The 20533-nt window shown below is 38.0% G+C and overlaps 1 protein-coding gene across 6 annotated transcripts in view; it reads left to right on the plus strand.

Annotated features, from left to right (window-relative positions):
* The window catches only part of si:dkey-247m21.3 (5-hydroxytryptamine receptor 4), a 99278-nt gene that overhangs the window by 36218 nt on the left and 42527 nt on the right, over positions 1-20533 (plus strand). For 3 of the 6 annotated variants that reach the window (XM_057818261.1, XM_057818264.1, XM_057818265.1), the window contains 2 exons: positions 3720-4387; positions 7461-9484. In XM_057818261.1, the coding sequence (XP_057674244.1) occupies positions 3720-4387; positions 7461-7557 (765 nt within the window). In that variant the 3' untranslated portion in view covers positions 7558-9484. Of the gene's footprint in view, positions 1-3719; positions 4388-7460; positions 9485-20533 lie in introns of those variants that run through there. The other 3 variants (XR_009061055.1, XR_009061056.1, XM_057818262.1) reach the window with 1 other exon arrangement.

Consider the following 20533-nt stretch of genomic DNA (forward strand, 5'->3'; position numbering starts at 1 on the left):
ACGGGCTGACTGGTCCTTCTCAAGCCATTTATATTGCTATTGGGGAAAAATACTTGGATAAAAAGAATATCCTGTAAAAATATTGGAGTAGAGAGACTGAAACAATGACATTTGGCGGCTTTCTTCGTCGCGTTTTCCTCGTTCTGAATAATTCCCCCTCAATGGGCTGAATAGTAAAATCGATGAGACCAGTCTACCGCTGACGTCATCCACCTGTTGGGGACGCTAAAGCCCTATAATGGTAGGCGTGGCTAACTGGCAGATTAAAAGGCTAATTTCTCGTCATCTGTGCTTTGCTAAATTGTTGTATATAGTCGAATCGTCTCAAAATATGATTCTAATTCACATAATAATGCCATTTAAGACTTTTTTTCTCGTGTCGTATGCTCTTTAAAAATGTATTGTTTTTGTAATCGAATCGTAACCTGTGTATCTAGATACATATCGGATCGGCTTCATGGCAGAGATTCCCAACCCTAATTTAAACCACCCTTATTTCATATTACTACATTTAATTATTTTCTTAAGGCATCTTTAGTATGTTCTGTCTGTATGAATCTAAAAAAAAGAAAGAAAAAAAAAAAAAAAGCTGAAAGCGCACAGTAGTACTTTGGGTGTCAAATTCGCCTCTTGTTGAACGTTTCGCTGGTGTAGCACATTTTGGCAGAACACCGGTTTTGTCATACTCTCGTCTCGTCTCATCCCGTGTTTCCTGTTCATTTGTCTTTTGCTGCTTGTTTTGTTGAAAAATCGACAGTGCTTTGCTCCTCATTAATGTTTCTTTCGGGTTCAAATTGAAAGGTTGAACAGATGACATGTTTATGTTGCTAGAGTCAAACTCTGAAAGTCCGGCAGCATAACCATGTGACGTCACCAACCTGCGACGTCAACAACAATGGCGATCTACTAGTTAAACTAATTTTACAAATTGAATAAAAACGAAAACATCAAGAGGAGTTTTCATATCAAATTATTTTAACTCATAATAATGTTTATCTTTTAAGAACTACAAGTCTTTCTAAGAATTAAATATTAGGGCTGCAGCTATCGAATATTTTAGTAATCGAGTAATCGACTGAAAATTCTATCGATTAATCGAGTAATCGGATAAAACATTTTTTTTTATAGATAAAGAGCAATTATACATATACATGAGAAAAAAAGACATTTAATCCAATATTGAACCATTATAAGTCAATCAGTGTCTTTATTTTCGATGTACATTGTTGAAAACAGCCAACAATTGCATCTCAGATGTGACTAGAAAAAAAAATACACAGCTTTCATTCAAAAAACTTCTAGATCTTATAAAAAAATATATACATATATATATTTCTTACCTAAAAATGTAATTAGGCTGGATAACACATATCACTTGAAAGCTATGTGTTTTTCCCACGTGTTTCAATTTAGTTTCCATTTTTGTCAAGCTATTTTTAAGTTAAGTTTTAAGTTAGTCTAAACTGTAAGTACTGGTTGGATTTTGAGCTTTTGCAGTGTTCAAAATAAATGTATGATACCTGCTGTATTGGAGCACATTTATTCAGCAATGACTACTGAGCTAAAACTGACAGTTAGCTTTATTATGTTTTAATTTTACACCCTCATCACTCTACAGCGCTGTGTTTTTACAGATTAAATAAAGCCTGTATGTAAGACATGTTAGCCACGCATCGACAGTGGTCACAACCAATAGAAACCTAGCTCTCCGAAGGGCTAACGTTACGTGAGCATGTGACAGTAACGTTATATTTATTAGCGATGAGAAGTCTACTGCTTAAAGATCGCGGCTGTTTAATAACGCTGCCCAGACGCGGCCGAGTCTGTCATTTCGCATCTAGTCTTAAATGCATGCGATATCTATGAGACGCATCGGACACTACCTGCTACCAAACTAGCATCATGCAGGCGTAGTTTTTAGCAACGTCGGCGTAGTTTGTAGCGGCTGTCGGCTGCAGTAAGTTTTTATTTTTTTTTTATTGCTTCTTCCTCTACGCACGTGACGTCAGCGCGTTGTCCCGCATTAAAAGTAGTCCGGGCAAAACGGGATGCTTAGAGCTGGCATAATTAAACGATTCCTCGAGGTGAATAAAATTACTCGGATCAGTTTTTAAACTCGAGTTACTCGAATATTCGTTTCAGCTCTAGAATGAATACGAACCCATGGAAATGAAAGTGATCTATCACTCTATCTCAGATCATAGATCTAAAAAAAAAAAATTAGGGGTTCAATCTCAGTAATCACATGTTACATTTTAAATAGAACATAACATGGTGCTGATGGAAACTGAAGATGTTGAAAGATTTTGAACAGTACCTCAAGCAGATCAATGTTGTTGTTTTTTTAAGTGTTTTCAAACAGTTTATTACACCCCAGGGGAGGTAAACTGGAATAGTAAGGATACATAAGAAAGAAAATTGCACATAATGTGCATTAAAATACACAATATGGCTCTCCGTGTCGGGCCTTCAGTTGACCTGACCAAACTGTTCATACTGCCACTGTTATGTTGCAGTTTTAGAAACCACATAAGCCTTATAACAGCATGCAACACACTTGACACATAAAAAAGATACATTGCGCGCAACAAAAATTAGGGGTGTGATAAAATATTGAAATGGTCGTGATACTTTGTATCCAAAAAGGGTATCGATATGCTCCTGCCAAGAATCGAGATATAGTTTTAAAAAGGTGTCAATGTTTAAAAAAAAAAAAAAAAAAAAAAGGGGGGGGGGTGTTGGTACCAAAATCTTCCACCATAATAGTGTCTCAGTTAACTCTAAGGCTGCATTGACGGTGCTCGATGCCCAATCCATTTAGACTGAACGTTTGTTTATTCGAAACCAGAGCATTCAGTCATTCAGTCCAATTTTCAGGGCATTTACAGGTCACTTGCTGTTCATTTTCATTTTAGGGCTTTTACAGGTCATTTCCTATTGAATTTGAGTCACTGCCTATACATTTGGGTGATTCCCAGGTCACTTCCTGTTCTGAAACTTAAAATAAACAGGAAGTGACCCATAAAATACCCCCAAAATCAACAGGAAGTAACTGAAAATCAACTGGTAAATGACCTTAAATGGCCCAAAATTACCTCATTGCCTGGCATTGGCTGTCACTGAGGGCCATAGACGTTCAATCCGTTTGAAGTGGGAAGGATGGCAGCGAATGAACGAAAGTTCATTCGCTGCCACCCTCCCAGTTCAAATGGATTGGACGTCTACTAGAGATAAACTTATTCCAATTAACAGCAGAAGCTTGTCTTTCTGTTTATTAGTTTTTTGTAGAATATCCTAAAATGATTTCCTAACCAATGTATCGATAATCGTTGTATACCCATATCGTGAGATCGTTATCGCCAGCTTTATTCATGTATACAGATCACCACATATGTGTATTGTTAGTTGAAATCGGCAGTTACAATGGGCTAGCTCCCTGGTAATATGTGATCAATTTTCCATCTGAGTGGTCAGAGAAAACTTTGTTTGCCTCAATATTTATGTAAGTCACACTAACATATAAATATGCACTGGCGCTTCTGATGGCCCTGGGCAGATTAGATTGACATGTAACAAGAAATGTACAAAGTACCGACTCATACAGTGCACGGCACTGATGGATGTTTGTTCCCTAAATTCCCTTGAATGCGTCGATATATTTTAAGTTAAAGTAACGTTTGACACCAAGCATGTTCTTCCCATATTCACATTTCTTTCAGATACAACAGAGACGGGCCTCGCCAAGTGGCTCCAACGAGACAAGCTGCGTGTTTCTCGTTAATCGGCCTTACGCGCTCATCTGCTCCACGGTGGCCTTCTATGTGCCGCTGGCACTTATGGCCCTGGCCTACCAACGCATCTACGTGACCGCCATGAGCCACGTGCGGCAGATCGAGACCCTACATCGTGCCGGCTCCACTCCGGTCACCGGGACGTCGGGCCCTATCATTACCGCGCGCTCGTCCACGTGCTCTGACCCAGAGGACCACTATCACCTTAGGGCGGCCGAGGGAGACTTCTTCCCAGAGCCGGCTCCAGTAGCCAACAGCCGCATGCGCGTTGAGACAAAGGCGGCAAAGACCCTTGCCGTCATTATGGGTTGTTTCTGCTTGTGCTGGGCGCCATTCTTCATCACCAATGTGGTGGACCCTTTCATCCATTACTCTGTGCCCTGGCAGCTATGGACAACATGGTTGTGGCTCGGCTACATTAACTCTGGACTTAATCCATTCCTATACGCCTTCCTTAACCGAGCATTTCGGAGGGCCTTTCTAGTGATTCTCTGTTGTGGGGATGAACGCTTTGTACGGCAGGGAAGCTACTCCTATGGACCTACCCACAGAGTGTGCTCACCAACATCAGTCAATGGGACATCCATGGCATTGAGGTAAAGCCTTTTCATTTTGTTTTTTTTTTCTTTTAGTTTGGTTTGTGTGTGACAAAGGGCACTTTTACACTAGCACTGTTTGGTCCTTTTAAAACGGACCAGAGTTCTTTTTCCCACATAGTCTGCTTCATTTTGTGAATGTGAACGCGCATCAAAACTCTAGTTGGGACCAAACAAATGAACTTTTAAGCTTGTGAATGCAACTGGAGCCGGGTGCGCTTATGCTACATTACGTGCAGCGTCTTCCGGCAGGAGGGAGGTACTTCCTTTCCTAAAATTTTCCAATCAATGAGTGCGCCTTTCTTCCACGTGATGCAGCTCGGAAAGTCCGGTTGGCGGAGTGTCAATACTGAACCTTTTCAACAAGTCTTTTGCAAGTGTATTTGCGAGGTAGCTCAATCTCCAACAGGACCCTGGTTCTTTTCGTCTAATGTGAAAGTGCTCTAATTGAAGTTAATCTTCCACTCAGGCTGACAATTTCAAATTTCTTCTTTGGTTGGTCGCATCAACAGTAGAGCAAAAACTTCAAGATTTTGTGTCTATCACAGCTGATATCTGGCAGGAAGTCGGGTACACTGGGGACAGGTCAGCATCCCGCTGCAAGGCACTTACAAATAAACAGACAGTGTAGAGCAGTGGTCCCCAAACTACGGCCCGCAGGCTGGATACGGCCCGCCTCCAAATTTGCTCCGGCTCCCTAAACATTTTTTTTTTTCTCAATAGTGTTATTTATTTTCTGGCGTTTTTCTGTGAAGAACCCAGAGGGTTATTTGGTTATTATCTATTTAATTAATAGTGTTATTATTATTTATTATTATTAGGGCTGTCAAAATTATCGTGTTAACGGGCGGAAATTAATTTTTTAAATTAATCACGTTAAAATATTTGACGCTTTTAACTAGAGGTGGGAATCTTTGGGTACCTAACGATTCGATTATACGATTCAGAGGCTCCGATTCGATTATAAATCGATTATTGATGTCACCCAAACCACAACCCCCCCCCCCCCCCCCCCCCCCGCTTTTAATGTTTTGTACATTCGTTCCAAAATAGTTTAAAAAAAAAAAATCCTATTAGGCTAAACCAAACTAATATTTCAGTATCAAGTTAATAGTTAAAAACATTAAATAAAATACTCAAGTCCCCAATCTGTATCAGCAGCTTTAAACTACATTCAATTAATTTAATGATGTGAATCAACCGTTAAAGTTGATAAAATTGCTCCCGTTATTCCATAAATTCCCTTCTGTCTACCTAAAACATGTCAGTTTTAAAACTGTTTCATGATTTAAAGATAGATTCAAGTCAAGATTTTGCCGATTTAGGAGTACTTTAGATAAAAAATGAATTAGGTTCGCTACAACAGAGCCTTCTAGAGAAGTTTACTGCTTTAAGATGGCGGCTGTTTACAACGCGGCAACTACTAAACGGCAAGTCTGTGACTTTGCATCTAGTTCTCTTTATATGGTCTAACACCGCCGTCGTCTGTCATTTAGCATCTAATTCTACATATATGTGATATCTACTATAGCCATATGTGGCCGTATGTTTGTAGCAACTAGCAACTGGGCGTTGTTTGATCCAGCTGTCGGCCGCAGTCAGGTATTTTTATTTTTATATCTAGCGGCATAATTTGAACATGATATTTGCTCTCGGTCCGTTCCTCATTGCGTCCCGAAGACCGCGCTGACTGTGTTTTAGTTTGCTTTACCTGGTATAATTCAATAATCGGAATTTGGATGTTTGTGAATCGTTCTCGACTCTTCCATGGCCGAATTGTGAATAATCTAAGAATCGGAAATTTTGCACGCCTCTACCTTTAACGCACATGCCCCGCTCAAACAGATTAAAATGACAGCACAGTGTCATGTCCACTTGTTACTTGTGTTTGCGGTGTTTTTTCACCCTCTGCTGGCGCTTGGGTAATTTTATGGGTATACACAACATGAGCGTTGTGTAATTATGGACATTAACAATGGCGAGCTACTAGTTTATTTTTTGATTGAAAATTTTACAAATTTTATTAAAACGAAAACATTGAGAGGGGTTTTGATATAAAATTTCAATAACTTGTACTAACGTTTATCTTTTAAGAACTACAAGTCTTTCTATCCATGGATCGCTTTAACAGAATGTTAATAATGTTAATGCCATCTTGTTGATTTATTGTTATATTAAACAAATACAATGTTGAATGTTTACTGTATATCCGTCTTGTGTCTTATCTTTCCATTCCAACAAAAATTTACAAAAAAATATGGCATATTTTATAGATAGTTTGAATTGCGATTAATTACGATTAATTAATTTTTAAGCTGTGAGTAACTCGGTTAAAAATTTTAATCGTTTGACAGCCCTAATTATTGCATTATATTGGTATTTTTATTTTATTTACTTTTGTTCCGTGAAGAATCCAGAAAGGGTTATTTGGTTATGGCTTTCTGAAAAACAATAAATTTTTACATTTAGGCACTCCTGCAATCGTCACACTTTTTCTGTTACGAACTGACCCGGCCCCTCATCAGAGAAGGGAAAAGTTATATGGCCCTCACAGGAAAAAGTTTGGGGACCCCTGGTATAGAGTCTTCAAATAACATACTGTAAAATGTATTTTTTAAATGTCACTTGAGCATGGGAAGTACATGGAAGTCCTGCGCAGGATGACCTTTGGCGTGTAAGACTAACGGCCTCTACTAGAACGTCTCAACCAAATTTTTCGTGGAAAAGCACAGTACTGTGTAGCCTAATTTGAATGTGCAAATGTGCATTTAAAGGATAGTATGTCAATAGACATAAAAGAACAAACTGTTCTGTCCCAGGACAGGTCAAGTATCAACTTCTTTTACAGTCTTCCATTGTGAACACTTTGTATTTATTTATCTTTATTTACATTGTTTTAAGGCCCGAAGACCTTTATTTTAACTTCCAGCTGCTACAAGCAGAGGATCATTCAGGATTTAAAACAAACAAAATTCAAAAAAATAAAGTCACAGAATGAAAGTACAAGTAGATAGCCCAGTAACTGCAATATTGATGAAATTTATCTTCCAATTCTTTTTTTTTTCTGTCACAGCTCATGCAGACACTGGATGGTCAACAGGTCAATCTCAAGGAAAGCACATGTGTGCATGTGTGTCGCTGCTCTAACTGATGTCTGCTCGGACAAATGACATTGTCTTATATCACCCAAGACTCTTATTTGTGAAGCTGACTTTTGTGACAAAAAATATAATGAAACTTGCAACACATGCAAATGGCAATTGGGAAACATACAATTTCTTAAGCAATGCAAACATAGTGGGACACTAAAAAAGCTAAAACATGAATTTACAGCACATGTAAACACTAATAAAATGTCTGTTTATAACTTAGTGTCTTGAAATAAACATTGATCATTTTATTCTGCCACTATGTACTAACAGTGCACATAAGTCTGACAATGACTTTGTTAGTAATGCCAGCACATGTACTGTGGCTGGTCCACCTGTGTAATGGACTGCCAATGTTGGGTCACCATAGCAATGAAAGAGATGCTACTTTTTTACAATCCAATGTAACTTCGCAAAGCCTTTTCTTGTCAGTTAGTAGATTTAGCGACGTATTTGAATATTTAACCCTGGTTATCTGATATTTTTCATCGTAATAATGAGCCCTAGCTAAACACTGCTCTCTTTCAACTCAGGATTTTGGTGGTTGTTAGTGGCGATGACTCAGTTGACAGCTGTGTTTGTGTTGCCTTCTTCAAGTGAAGAGGATGATGGAGGACGGGAGTCGCTCGCGTCTGGATTGTTTAACTTTAACACTAGCACTAAACTGACGCAGATGAGACAAAAGCAATTGCATACACACTTGCACATTCCTCAAGAAGAAATACGCTCATGTGAAATATATATAAGCGCAAATATTTCAATGAAGGAATGACTAAGGTTGAATAGGGATCCTATTGTGATCCCACAAATCACAACTGAGCCTCATTTAACGGGAATAAGGGTGTACGTTATGTCCTGTAGCTACTGTACTTCCTTTTTAGGTTTCACACATCATCACTGTCATCTCCAACTTACTCACCAAATGATCTTTAATCTAATAAAATTCCAAAGCACTGGAATAGATTTTTCTGCATGGAAAATGACCAGAGCTAGCACTCTCGCTGTGCTAGCTAGCTCACAATTGGACAGTGTTGTCTACAAGTCCAGGTTCCACTTTGGATGAAATATACCGTATTTTTCGGACTATAGACAAGTTTCCTGAGCAAAACATGGGTGCCATTTTTGACAATTTCTACCTCCCGGTTTAGACAGAACAACATGAAGTGCCGTTAAAGTAATCAATGTGGAGACAAAGAGAGAGCGGCAAAATCAAACCAGAGGAACCCTCTAAATCTCTAAAAATGGATTCAGCACTATGTAGATGAGACTCCGAGACTTTCTGTGCTGTGCATGAACTCCTGTAAGCGCATTTGTATAGTTTATGGTTGGAAGTGGAATTTTTTCATCAGCGACCAGCTAGTAGCTACAATTCGCCAGTGTGGATCTACCTTGCCATACGCCTTAAATCAAAACCGGGAGCAGACAATAAGTTAAGGATGTGCTTTAAACCTAATTAATGATCCACCAAACAATTATATGTTTGTTCTTATCACTTCGTTGATCATTTGTGGACAAAATTATAACAACCTGTGCAGCCTGTTTTAACGTGAGGAGTAGATTGATACGCTGGCCACTTGAGTGACCAAAATGAGGCGAAATTACAATTAATATTACAGTTGCCCAATGCAGAAGGGCTGACACAGATTTTGTTGTTACAAGGCAATACTACAAGTTATGTACATAAAAACATAAATTGTATGTCATTCTTTTTTATTGCAGATATTGATCGCAATAAAACATTTGGACAACATGATTCCATTTCTTGTTTTATTTAAAACAATTGGTGCATGTGCAAAGCAGGTCAATATATAACAATTTCTAAAGTTATTAGAAAAATATTAACGAAGGTGGAGCCTTCCATCATCAAGGTAGAACGCACGTAGTCTCGATATATACAGTGCCTTGCAAAAGTATTCGGCCCCCTTGAATCTTGCAACCTTTCGCCACATTTCAGGCTTCAAACATAAAGATATGAAATTTAATTTTTTTTGTCAAGAATCAACAACAAGTGGGACACAATCGTGAAGTGGAACAACATTTATTGGATAATTTAAACTTTTTTAACAAATAAAAAAAACTGAAAATTGGGGCGTGCAATATTATTCGGCCCCTTTACTTTCAGTGCAGCAAACTCACTCCAGAAGTTCAGTGAGGATCTCTGAATGATCCAATGTTGTCCTAAATGACCGATGATGATAAATAGAATCCACCTGTGTGTAATCAAGTCTCCGTATGAATGCACCTGCTCTGTGATAGTCTCAGGGTTCTGTTTAAAGTGCAGAGAGCATTATGAAAACCAAGGAACACACCAGGCAGGTCCGAGATACTGTTGTGGAGAAGTTTAAAGCCAGATTTGGATACAAAAATATTTCCCAAGCTTTAAACATCTCAAGGAGCACTGTGCAAGCCATCATATTGAAATGGAAGGAGCATCAGACCACTGCAAATCTACCAAGACCCGGCCGTCCTTCCAAACCTTCTTCTCAAACAAGGAGAAAACTGGTCAGAGATGCAGCCAAGAGGTCCATGATCACTCTGGATGAACTGCAGAGATCTACAGCTGAGGTGGGAGAGTCTGTCCATAGGACAACAATCAGTCGTACACTGCACAAATCTGGCCTTTATGGAAGAGTGGCAAGAAGAAAGCCATTTCTCAAAGATATCCATGAAAAGTCTTGTTTAAAGTTTGCCACAAGCCACCTGGGAGACACACCAAACATGTGGAAGAAGGTGCTCTGGTCAGATGAAACCAAAATTGAACTTTTTGGCCACAATGCAAAACGATATGTTTGGCGTAAAAGCAACACAGCTCATCACCCTGAACACACCATCCCCACTGTCAAACATGGTGGTGGCAGCATCATGGTTTGGGCCTGCTTTTCTTCAGCAGGGACAGGGAAGATGGTTAAAATTGACGGGAAGATGGATGCAGCCAAATACAGGAACATTCTGGAAGAGAACCTGTTGGTATCTGCACAAGACCTGAGACTGGGACGGAGATTTATCTTCCAACAGGACAATGATCCAAAACATAAAGCCAAATCTACAATGAAATGGTTAAAAAATAAACGTATCCAGGTGTTAGAATGGCCAAGTCAAAGTCCAGACCTGAATCCAATCGAGAATCTGTGGAAAGAGCTGAAGACTGCTGTTCACAAACACTCTCCATCCAACCTCACTGAGCTCGAGCTGTTTTGCAAGGAAGAATGGGCAAGAATGTCAGTCTCTCGATGTGCAAAACTGATAGAAACATACCCCAAGCGACTTGCAGCTGTAATTGGAGCAAAAGGTGGCGCTACAAAGTATTAACGCAAGGGGGCCGAATAATATTACACGCCCCACTTTTCAGTTTTTTATTTGTTAAAAAAGTTTAAATTATCCAATAAATTTTGTTCCACTTCACGATTGTGTCCCACTTGTTGTTGATTCTTAACAAAAAATTAAAATTTTATATCTTTATGTTTGAAGCCTGAAATGTGGCGAAAGGTTGCAAGGTTCAAGGGGGCCGAATGCTTTTGCAAGGCACTGTATCTATCAACGTACTATAAGTCTTGTTGTGAGGCATATCAAGTTGTCTTCCCTTCCCTAACAGCGTTTTCCACCTGTAAGCAAACGAACAAAAAACTTGCATTTATGCGTTTACAATAATTGTGCCATCCTACACGCAACAGGCTAGGAGCAGATAGCATGTGTTGCAACCACAGCAGTACAGTAGCTGTAGTAAAGAATATTAAACATCATCATAATTCCAATCATCATCGTAATAACAATACTAAAGACAACAATTCGTTTCATGTTCAAGATTTTAGCTTTAGTATTTTTTGAGCACCGGGCACATGAAAATGCAGGGGGAAGAAAGAACATACCTTCCATAACACAGCGGCAACAGGGCTACATAAACAACCGTTTTTTGTGGTGGCACGGGCTTGGTTCCACATCTGCCTTCATGAACACTTCGTCCATCCATTTCATGATGATGGCAGATAGATGCGGCATTTCCAAATGATCTTTTTTGAGGAATTTTGATGGATAATGTTACTCCAGCTCTACTGTTGTTTTGGATGAGAAAGTGTAAAACAGAAGTCGCGAGCAAACATGCGGAAGTACCTCGGAAACGTGTTTATAAGTTGCAGGTTTTTTTTTTTTTTTTTTTTTTTTTTCATAATTTGTCTGGGGGTCAGACTTATAATAACGTGTTAAAAATTTCACACATATCATTACACACGTTATTTTCACACTAAACCGTGCACGTTCTCAATATGTTGTTTATGCGTCATGTTGCGTTAGCATACTATACATTTATTCAGCCTGTTGTTCTCTATTCTATTTTTATTTTAAATTGCCTTTCAAGATGACGTGGTGTTCTTGGTGTTGGATTTTATCAAATAAATTTCCCCCAAAAATGCAATTTATACTCTGGTGCGACTTAGATGTGTTTTTTTTCCCTCTTCATTGCCCATTTTTTTATTCCGAAAAATGTGGTAGATACACCCTCAGCTACAAAGCTATAATTTTGGCCTCGCAAATTAAGTTTGTTGACCCTGCTTATGCACCAGCATAGTAATGAACAGTGTTGTTAATCTTACTGAAAAAAAGTAATTAATTATAGTTACAAATTACTTCTCCCAAAAAGTAATTGCGTTAGTAACTCAATTACCTGAATGTAAGAGTAATTAGTTACTTGGCAAAGTAATTGGTGATAATTACTTTTTTTTTTCCCTCAAAAAAAAAAAAAAAAAAAAAAAAAAAAAAAAAACATTGGCCACACTATGTGAAGTTTTTTGTGAAGGTTTTTGGTACAATTGGCCCGAGCCCAATTCTTTACCCTAATTTACCCTTTACCCTGAATCAACTGTTAAAAGTTGTTAAAATTGCTCCCATTATTGCATTTGTTCCCTTCTCTCTACTTTCGACATATGAAAGTTTTAAAACTGTTTCATCATTTAAAGATAGATTCAAGTCAAGATTTTGCCGGTTTAGAAGTATTTTAGATAAAAAGTTACTTAGGTTCGCTAGGAAGGTTCTCTACAACAGAGCCGTCCTAAAAAGTCTACTGCTTTAAGATGGCGGCTGTCTACTAACGCATTTAGTGCCATGCAGTGTTGTTAATTTTACTTTAAAAAAGTAATTAATTACAGTTACAAATTACTTCTCCCAAAAAGTAATTGCTTTAGTAACTCAGTTACCTGAATGTAAGAGTAATTAGTTACTTGGCAAAGTAGTGATATTTTTTTTTTTCTCCAAAAAAAAAAAAAAAAAAAAAAAAAAACAGGTCACACAATGTGAAGCTTAAAGGGCTTGGGGGACAATTGGCCCAAGCCCAATTCTTTACCCTCCACTTAACTAGACACAAGGGTATTGCGATAACTAGCTAGTAACCTTTGCTATGTGTGGAAGTCATTTAAAGTTGTGAATCAATCGTTAAAGTTGTTAAAATTTCTCCCGTTATTGCATTAGTTCCCATCTGTCTACTTTAAACATGTGTAAGTTTTAAAATTGTTTCATCATTTAAAGATAGATTTAAGTTAAGATTTTGCCGATTTAGGAGCATTTTAGATGAAAAAAAATTACTTAGGTTCGCTAGGAAGGATCTCTACATCAGGGCCTTCCTGAGAGGTCTACTGCTTTAAGATGGCGGCTGTTTACAAACGCATGTAGTCCTTAAAACATGTTGGCAATGCAGCAGTGTCTGTCATATGCATCTAGATCTATAATATGATATCTACCGTGTCATGTGGGCGTAGTTTGTCGGCTATGGCTGCAGTCAGGTATTATTGGAGCCATCTAGCATCGCGGTTGCAACGGCGTCTTCCCCACTCCTGCTCTGCTCTCGTCCCCGTGAGTCCGTTTCTCTCAGACTTTTTTTTATTCAACCAACTTAGTAACGCATAGTAACGCACGCCTTTCCCGCCTCAGTAACGGTAACGGCGTTGCCAAGATGAGAAAAGTAATTAATTAGATTACTCATTACTGAAAAAAATAACGCCGTTAGTAACGCCGTTATATTGTAACGCCGTTATTAACAACACTGGTAATGAATATGGATTGAACTATTTAACCACTTCATTGAATGTAGTGTAAATTGGTTAATGGGAAAAGCTGTCGGTTCTAGTCATATTTTGTAAGTTTTATGCAGTCGCGATGGTAGTTCATGCTATTGAGTATGATATCAGTGCGTACATATCAAAATTGTTATCAAGGTCCAACTCAAAACGAAAAGCACAAATCATTGATTATATACAACCCACATTTACTTTCGAATATAAATTCATCTCAACATTGAGCCAGCGTTTCACAGATGGTTGTTTTGTGTAACTTTTAACATTAAATGTATTTAATGAATGTAAATTGGTTGTATGTTGGGTAATTGAGTTACAAAAAATTAGTGCTGTCAAATTTATCGCGTTAACGGGCGGTAATTAATTTTTAAAATTAATCACGTTAAAATATTTGACGCATTTAACGCATGCAAGGAATTACCCGCCCATGCATTGCCTCAAACAGTTTACAATGACACCGTTTTTGCACATTGAGAACAAAAAGGCAGAGAAATGCGAGTGGACACAGGCATTCATTGGACTGCGCCTTTTATTGGCATAAGCGTTGGCAACTCTTTCACAACAAACATAACTATTGTGGTGAGCGACGTGGGACACAATGACAGGAGACGTTTTTTCTTAACACGCTTTATTGAACACAACGCAGAACATATTCCATTTGCAGCCACCACTGACAGTCATGGTTGCCCAATTTCCCATCATGCATTTGGGCGGAACAGTTAAGTCACTACAGTATCATTTAGTGAAAGCACAACAAAAATAATATTTCTATCTCTCCCAAAAAATAATGTTCACAAAAAGAAAAGTGCTCAATGCAAAGAAAATTGGCATTCCCAATCAAAATAGCTATGCAAAATACACATAAAACTTACTCAGACTTTGCCTTGGCTAGATCTCTGGTTAATTTAAAACTCGCCATTGACACGTTGTGGTGTATTTCAATCACTATCTTACATAGTTAAAGACACTGTGAAAGAACGGCGGGGAGCCCATGTGATCTCGGCGACGTCAACAATGGTGAACTATTAGTTTATTTTTGGATTGAAAATTTTACAAATTTTATTCAAACGAAAACTTTAAGAGGGGTTTTAATTAGGGCTGTCAAAATTATCGCGTTAAATGGCGGTAATTAATTTTTTTATTAATCACGTTAAAATATTTGACGCAATTAACGCACATGCCCCGCTCAGACAGATTTAAATGACAATACAGTGAAATGCCCACTTGTTAATTGTGTTTTGTGGAGTTTTGCTGCCCTCTGCTGGCGCTTGGGTGTGACTGATTTTATAGGCTTCAGCACCCATGAGCATTGTGTAAGTAATTATTGACATCAACAATGGCGGGCTACTAGTTTATTTTTTGATTAAAAATGTTATAAAATTTCTCTAACTTGTACTAACAATTATCTTTTAAGAACTACAAGTCTTTCTATCCATGGATCGCTTTAACAGAATGTTAATAATGTTAATGCCATCTTGTTGATTTATTGTTATAATAAACAAATACAGCCCTTATGTACAGCATGTTGAATATATATATCCATCTTGTCTTATCTTTCCATTCCAACAATAATTTACAGAAAAATATGGCATATTTTATAGATGGTTTGAATTGTGATTAATTAATTTTTAAGATGTAATTAACTCGATTAAAAATTTTAATCGTTTGACAGCCCTAGGTTTTAATATAAAATTACTATAACTTGCACTCAAATTTATCTTTTAAGAACTACAAGTCTTTCTATCCGTGGATCCCTTTAACAGAAAGAATGTTAATAATGTTAATGCCATCTTGTGGGTTTATTGTTATGATGAACAAATACAGTACTTATGTAAAGTATGTTGAATGTTTATGTCTGTCTTGTATCTTATCTTTCCATTCCAACAATAATTTACAGAAAAAATATGGCATATTTTAGAGATGGTTTGAATTGCGATTAATTACGATTAATTAATTTTTAAGCTGTTAACTCGATTAAAAATTTTAATCGTTTGACATCCCTAAAAAATGTATGATAAATTTAAATCAACTAATGGCTTAACTGTCGCAAAATGAAACACATTTGCTTCATTCATCAAAAAAAAAAAAAGGAAAACAAAAAGAAAAAAAAGGGGGGGGGGGGAAACCTACCATTGGATGCTGTGCGTTATTGCTGAGATTTTAACAGCATCTTCCATGTGGTCTGAAAAGTGCAGGAATATGTTGAGCCAAATTCCACAAGAAAATCACAGGTTAAACAAAAATAAGAATAAAATAAAAAGGTAATTGGAGTTTTAAACATGAAACCAAGCAAAAAGGACCTGATGAAAGCTACCTCTTTTATGTGTGTCAGATTTCTGCTTGGAAACATAACAAACTACAACTCGGTGTGTCAAAGTCTTCCTGTGGCACTAAATCTACTTCATTGGCTCCCATACTGAATTTACCTTTTGGCCTCGCAGTGACATCATCACCGACATCCATGGGCTTCCTCTCTGCTGTTTCGTGGTGACGCTGTAGATTCAGATCAGAAACAGATCCCTGCGCTAAAATACACACAACGCTGCCATTTGTCCTCAAAGTGGAGCAAATGAAAATAAAAGTCATGAAGAGCATAATCATAATGGTTGATGCTGCTTTTAACAATGTACATGTCCATTCCCAAACTCACCTTTCTGTGGAAAGATGGACACCAAGACTTTTCTGCCTCCTGACTACTGTCTTTGCAGACATGAGCAAGAAACTGTACTATCACCTCACCTATGATAGCTTGTAAAACAGTTGTATTTGACCATTTCTATGCTACTTATCCAGAGTTGGGTCGTTTGAAACTTGAAGCCATGTAACTGCTTGATGGAGAAGTATTTAACCGGTCATCTTTTGTGGAGCAACGACGCTTGGATAAAACACACAGATCACTCTAGTGTAAACGGTGCAGTCAGTGATTTATTATGAGGCATCTAGAATTTATTGTTGTTTGATTGAAAGCAATGTCCTCCAGCTGATCCACTGTAAATCTTTCTTCCTCGCTCTCTTGCTCAGATTCCGTCACCCTTTTCTTCTTCTGTTGAAATATTTGGAAAATGTTGCATCATAATTAATTAGAATGCAAGGAATTTTTTTCATGTGTGGCTTTTAGTCCCTTGATTCTGTGGCAGTGATATAATAATGAAAAAACATTTACTTTTTCTACTATGCTGAATCAACACAGTGCACGGCAAAAACAGACCTCCTTAAAACTAGTTAAATTCCCTTGTTTTCAGTGTAAATCTACCAAAAATTAGTGAAATTGAAGCCAGTGCTTCAAGTAAATTTTACTCAGATTTCTTGAAATAAGAAAAATAACTAGCTGTAAATAAGCTTAACAGACTTTTTTTTAAACAATAAATTAGTATATTCAATCTTAAAAACATTGTGAAATGTTAAATGTACTTAATTCAATAATAGATTTTGTTCAAAACATTATTTGAAAGCAAATTGTTCTTGATTTCGCTGAAAAATTACCAACTTTTAGATGTATGGGCTTAATAAGAACAAATAGTAATATTAAAGTAAGTGGAATATGATGCATTAAAGTGAATCACTGATAGAAAGACTTGTAGTTCTTAAAAGCCAAATGTTAGTGTGAGTTAAAAGAATTTGATATTAAAACCCCACTTGATGTTTTCGTTTCTATACAATTTGTAAAATTAGTTTAATACAGTAGATTGCCATTGTTGTTGACGTAACAGGGCGGTGACGTCACTGGACTACGCTGCCGGGCTTCCACAGTATGACTAGCGACATAAACATGTCATCTGTTCAGCCCTTTCAATTTGAACCCGAGAGGAACATTAATGAGCAGGACAACAATGCTGATATTTCACAAAATAAGCAGCAAGCGCAAAATGAACAGGAAAGACGGGACGAGACGAGACGAGAATAGGACAAAACCATTCTGCCAAAGTATGCTACAACGGCGAAACGGGCAGAACATACTAAAGATGCCTTAAGAAAATGTCAAGTTCAAAAATAGACCCTGAGGTAGACATTTGTAAAATTACCCAAAAATAAGGAGAGAAGACACTCAGTTTTCTTGGCCAAGGAGAGCAAAGAGGGACCAGACAAAGGAATGCTAGATTACGCTGTATAGTCACCAAAATTGATCTAAGGAAAAAACCCTCTTTGCTGTTTTTATTAGGGGTTTGTCCTAACACAGAAGGATGCCGCCCTGAAGGGAGGGGGAAAGCAAGCTGGAGACACCCATGTGATTTTGGTTGGCTATGTGTGAGCATGTAGGCGGAACTAACTTAATACACGTGTGTAAGCAAAGGCATAGGTAAAAAATGGTCAGAATGACCCAGACACTTCATTTATGCAACGCTGCGGCTATGGAAGATGTCCTCGAATGGAAAATTGTCCTCAAAGGTCTAGACGAAAGTCCAGACGCCAGGTGCTGAAGATGTCCCGGAAGGTCTAGTTACGCAATGATGCGGCCATGAAGCAAGGCAGTTGTCATCCCGACCCTCTTTACTCTTTGTAACACTTAAACATTATACTACAACCTAGTATAGCAAGCAATAATCATTTACAGGTTATATCAATAAGAAAAAAATATGGCAATATGTATTATGTATGGTATATATGAGCACAAGCAAATATTCAATCAATCAAGCAAATATTCAATCAATCAACCCTCGATAATTACCTCAACAGAAAACACTTAAAAGTAATAATATCAAATAAGGGTGGTTTAAATACACTACGTGACTAAGTTGGTCAACAGATCAACAATATGCTTTAAAGCTATCACAAGAAAACAATGCTTAAAAGTATGAGAGGGAAACACATGCAAAAAGTATTTTGAGGCAATGAAAAGGTAATAAAAGGTTCAATAAAAACACAAATAGTAAGTACTCACCGCTTTTAGCCGGTGTGCACATGTGTTGGAAGTCTCGCTGCGTAAAAAACCAAGGCAAGCAACGAAAGGATCGAGAATACAAACTGTCAAAAGGCAGCAAGTCAATATCTTGGCAACCTGCCTAGGATCGGTTTAAAGATACTGCTGATGAGGAGGAATTGGATGCAGGTACGACGTCGGGAACTCATCCCACGCTCTGTAACAAAACAATCTGACCAGCAGCAGGATGTGACAAAATCATGCCAGTCGTCATACTAGCTTCGCTTGCTAGCTAGTACAGCTTTTCTTCCAATACAGGCCAACTACGTCATCACCCTGAGCGTCGATTGCGTGCATAAAACATGACACCCTCCTTAAGTTAAAACATGTACTAAATATTATAGATTTTTAAATCAATGGCAATAGTTTGTTTTCTATTAACATATTTTAGTAAAAAAAAGAACAATTGTGGCCTATTAGAGCCCACAAGTATTTAAGTCCGAGGTTCCGTTTAATCTGTTAACTAGTCTTTAACATTCAAACCAAGATAGAGAAATTGTTTGACTAGATTTAAGCAAAATAATCTGATTAAGAAGTTATAAAATTGCAATGTGGGCATGTGGTTAGCACTTCTGCCTCATAGTCTTCAAGTCAGGGTCATGCATGATGTTTTCATTCAAGACTCAAAACGTTGCTTAGGTGAGTCATGATTCAGCAATTGTAGACCACCTATAAAGCTCTAACAAGTCCATAGAATTAAACCGTAATCCTCCTCTTATCCAAACGTTTTCCACTGAAGAGAACCGAGCTGAGTAGTTTCAATATGTTCGGAATGAACTTAGACATCTTTCTTGAGAGCTGATGATTAATTGGCTCTAAGCTATAGCCTCTGTGAATGCAGCTTCGGGACTTTCGCCTCAGCTGACCGATGGCCCCAGAGATACACTGCCGAAAACAACACAGAGAGCTAAAATAAATCTCTAACTTCATTTAAGTCTGCTGAACTTCTGCCGGTTGCATCACATTTCTTGCCAGGGTCCTGACTGGGGCTCAGAGGGTTTGCGCTATCGTACGTTCCCATCATTCGGAGAGCTGCTCGAATTACCAATGTTGCTACGCTGTGTCTCTCGCAGCTAATCTTGTTAAGAACACAAGTGAGATGAGCAGAAATGAATGTGCGATCTGTTATGACATAAAATATTTGATGTCGGCGCATAGGCGCGATTTTGGATTTTGTGACCGATTTACCCGCAGATAGATATTTGAGGGTAAAATAATACACTTCGGGAAAAAAAATCACAATAATTTGTTACAGTAACAAATTAGTTTGTCTCAGTTGTATTCATACTTTGGTTAAAATCTTTTTTTTTTCTTAATGATAAAGTGTTACTTTGTCCATAATGTATCTTTCCCATAACCTGTATTGAATTTTATGTCTTCTAAAGATGCACCATAATATCGGTCGATAATGGCAATTATGACGTCAGACAGATAATCCAGATAAAACCTATAATGCAATCCGATAATTATATACTTTATATAGCCTCCAAATGTACACAATCGACACAGTTTTGACAATTCTGCTCCACCGCCTCAACCCCTCCTCCATCTGAAGCCCCTGATGCATGAGTGACGCGTTACACGACATGGTTGAAGCAGTTGGATATCATGGCGGCTCTGTCACACATGTGGCTTGACTTTTCCGTGAGTGAAACAAGTGACGCTCTCGCCATCTGCAAAACATGCACTGCAGAAGTTGCACGAGACGGAAAGAAAGCGTCCTCATTTAACACCACTAACCTGATCAGCCATTTAAAGCTACATCATAAAGATTTTTGGAATGAACACAAGGCTGCCGCTAGCGCGAAGGCTAAAGCTAATCAGGCATGAAAATCACTCACCTTTCGGCGAAATTTGCCGTTTTGAAGTCAGAAAGGGTGACCTACGTGAATTGTGTAGATCCGAGGAGAAAATTTTTAGGGGTGGGGTGGGGGGATCGTAAGTCCATCTAACTAACTAACGACAGTTGTTGTGTCCAGTTGTCGTGTCCAGATGTTTATTGATCATCAACACGCTGTAG

Source organism: Corythoichthys intestinalis, chromosome 17, assembly GCF_030265065.1.
Source record: "Corythoichthys intestinalis isolate RoL2023-P3 chromosome 17, ASM3026506v1, whole genome shotgun sequence".
NCBI lineage: Eukaryota > Metazoa > Chordata > Actinopteri > Syngnathiformes > Syngnathidae > Corythoichthys > Corythoichthys intestinalis.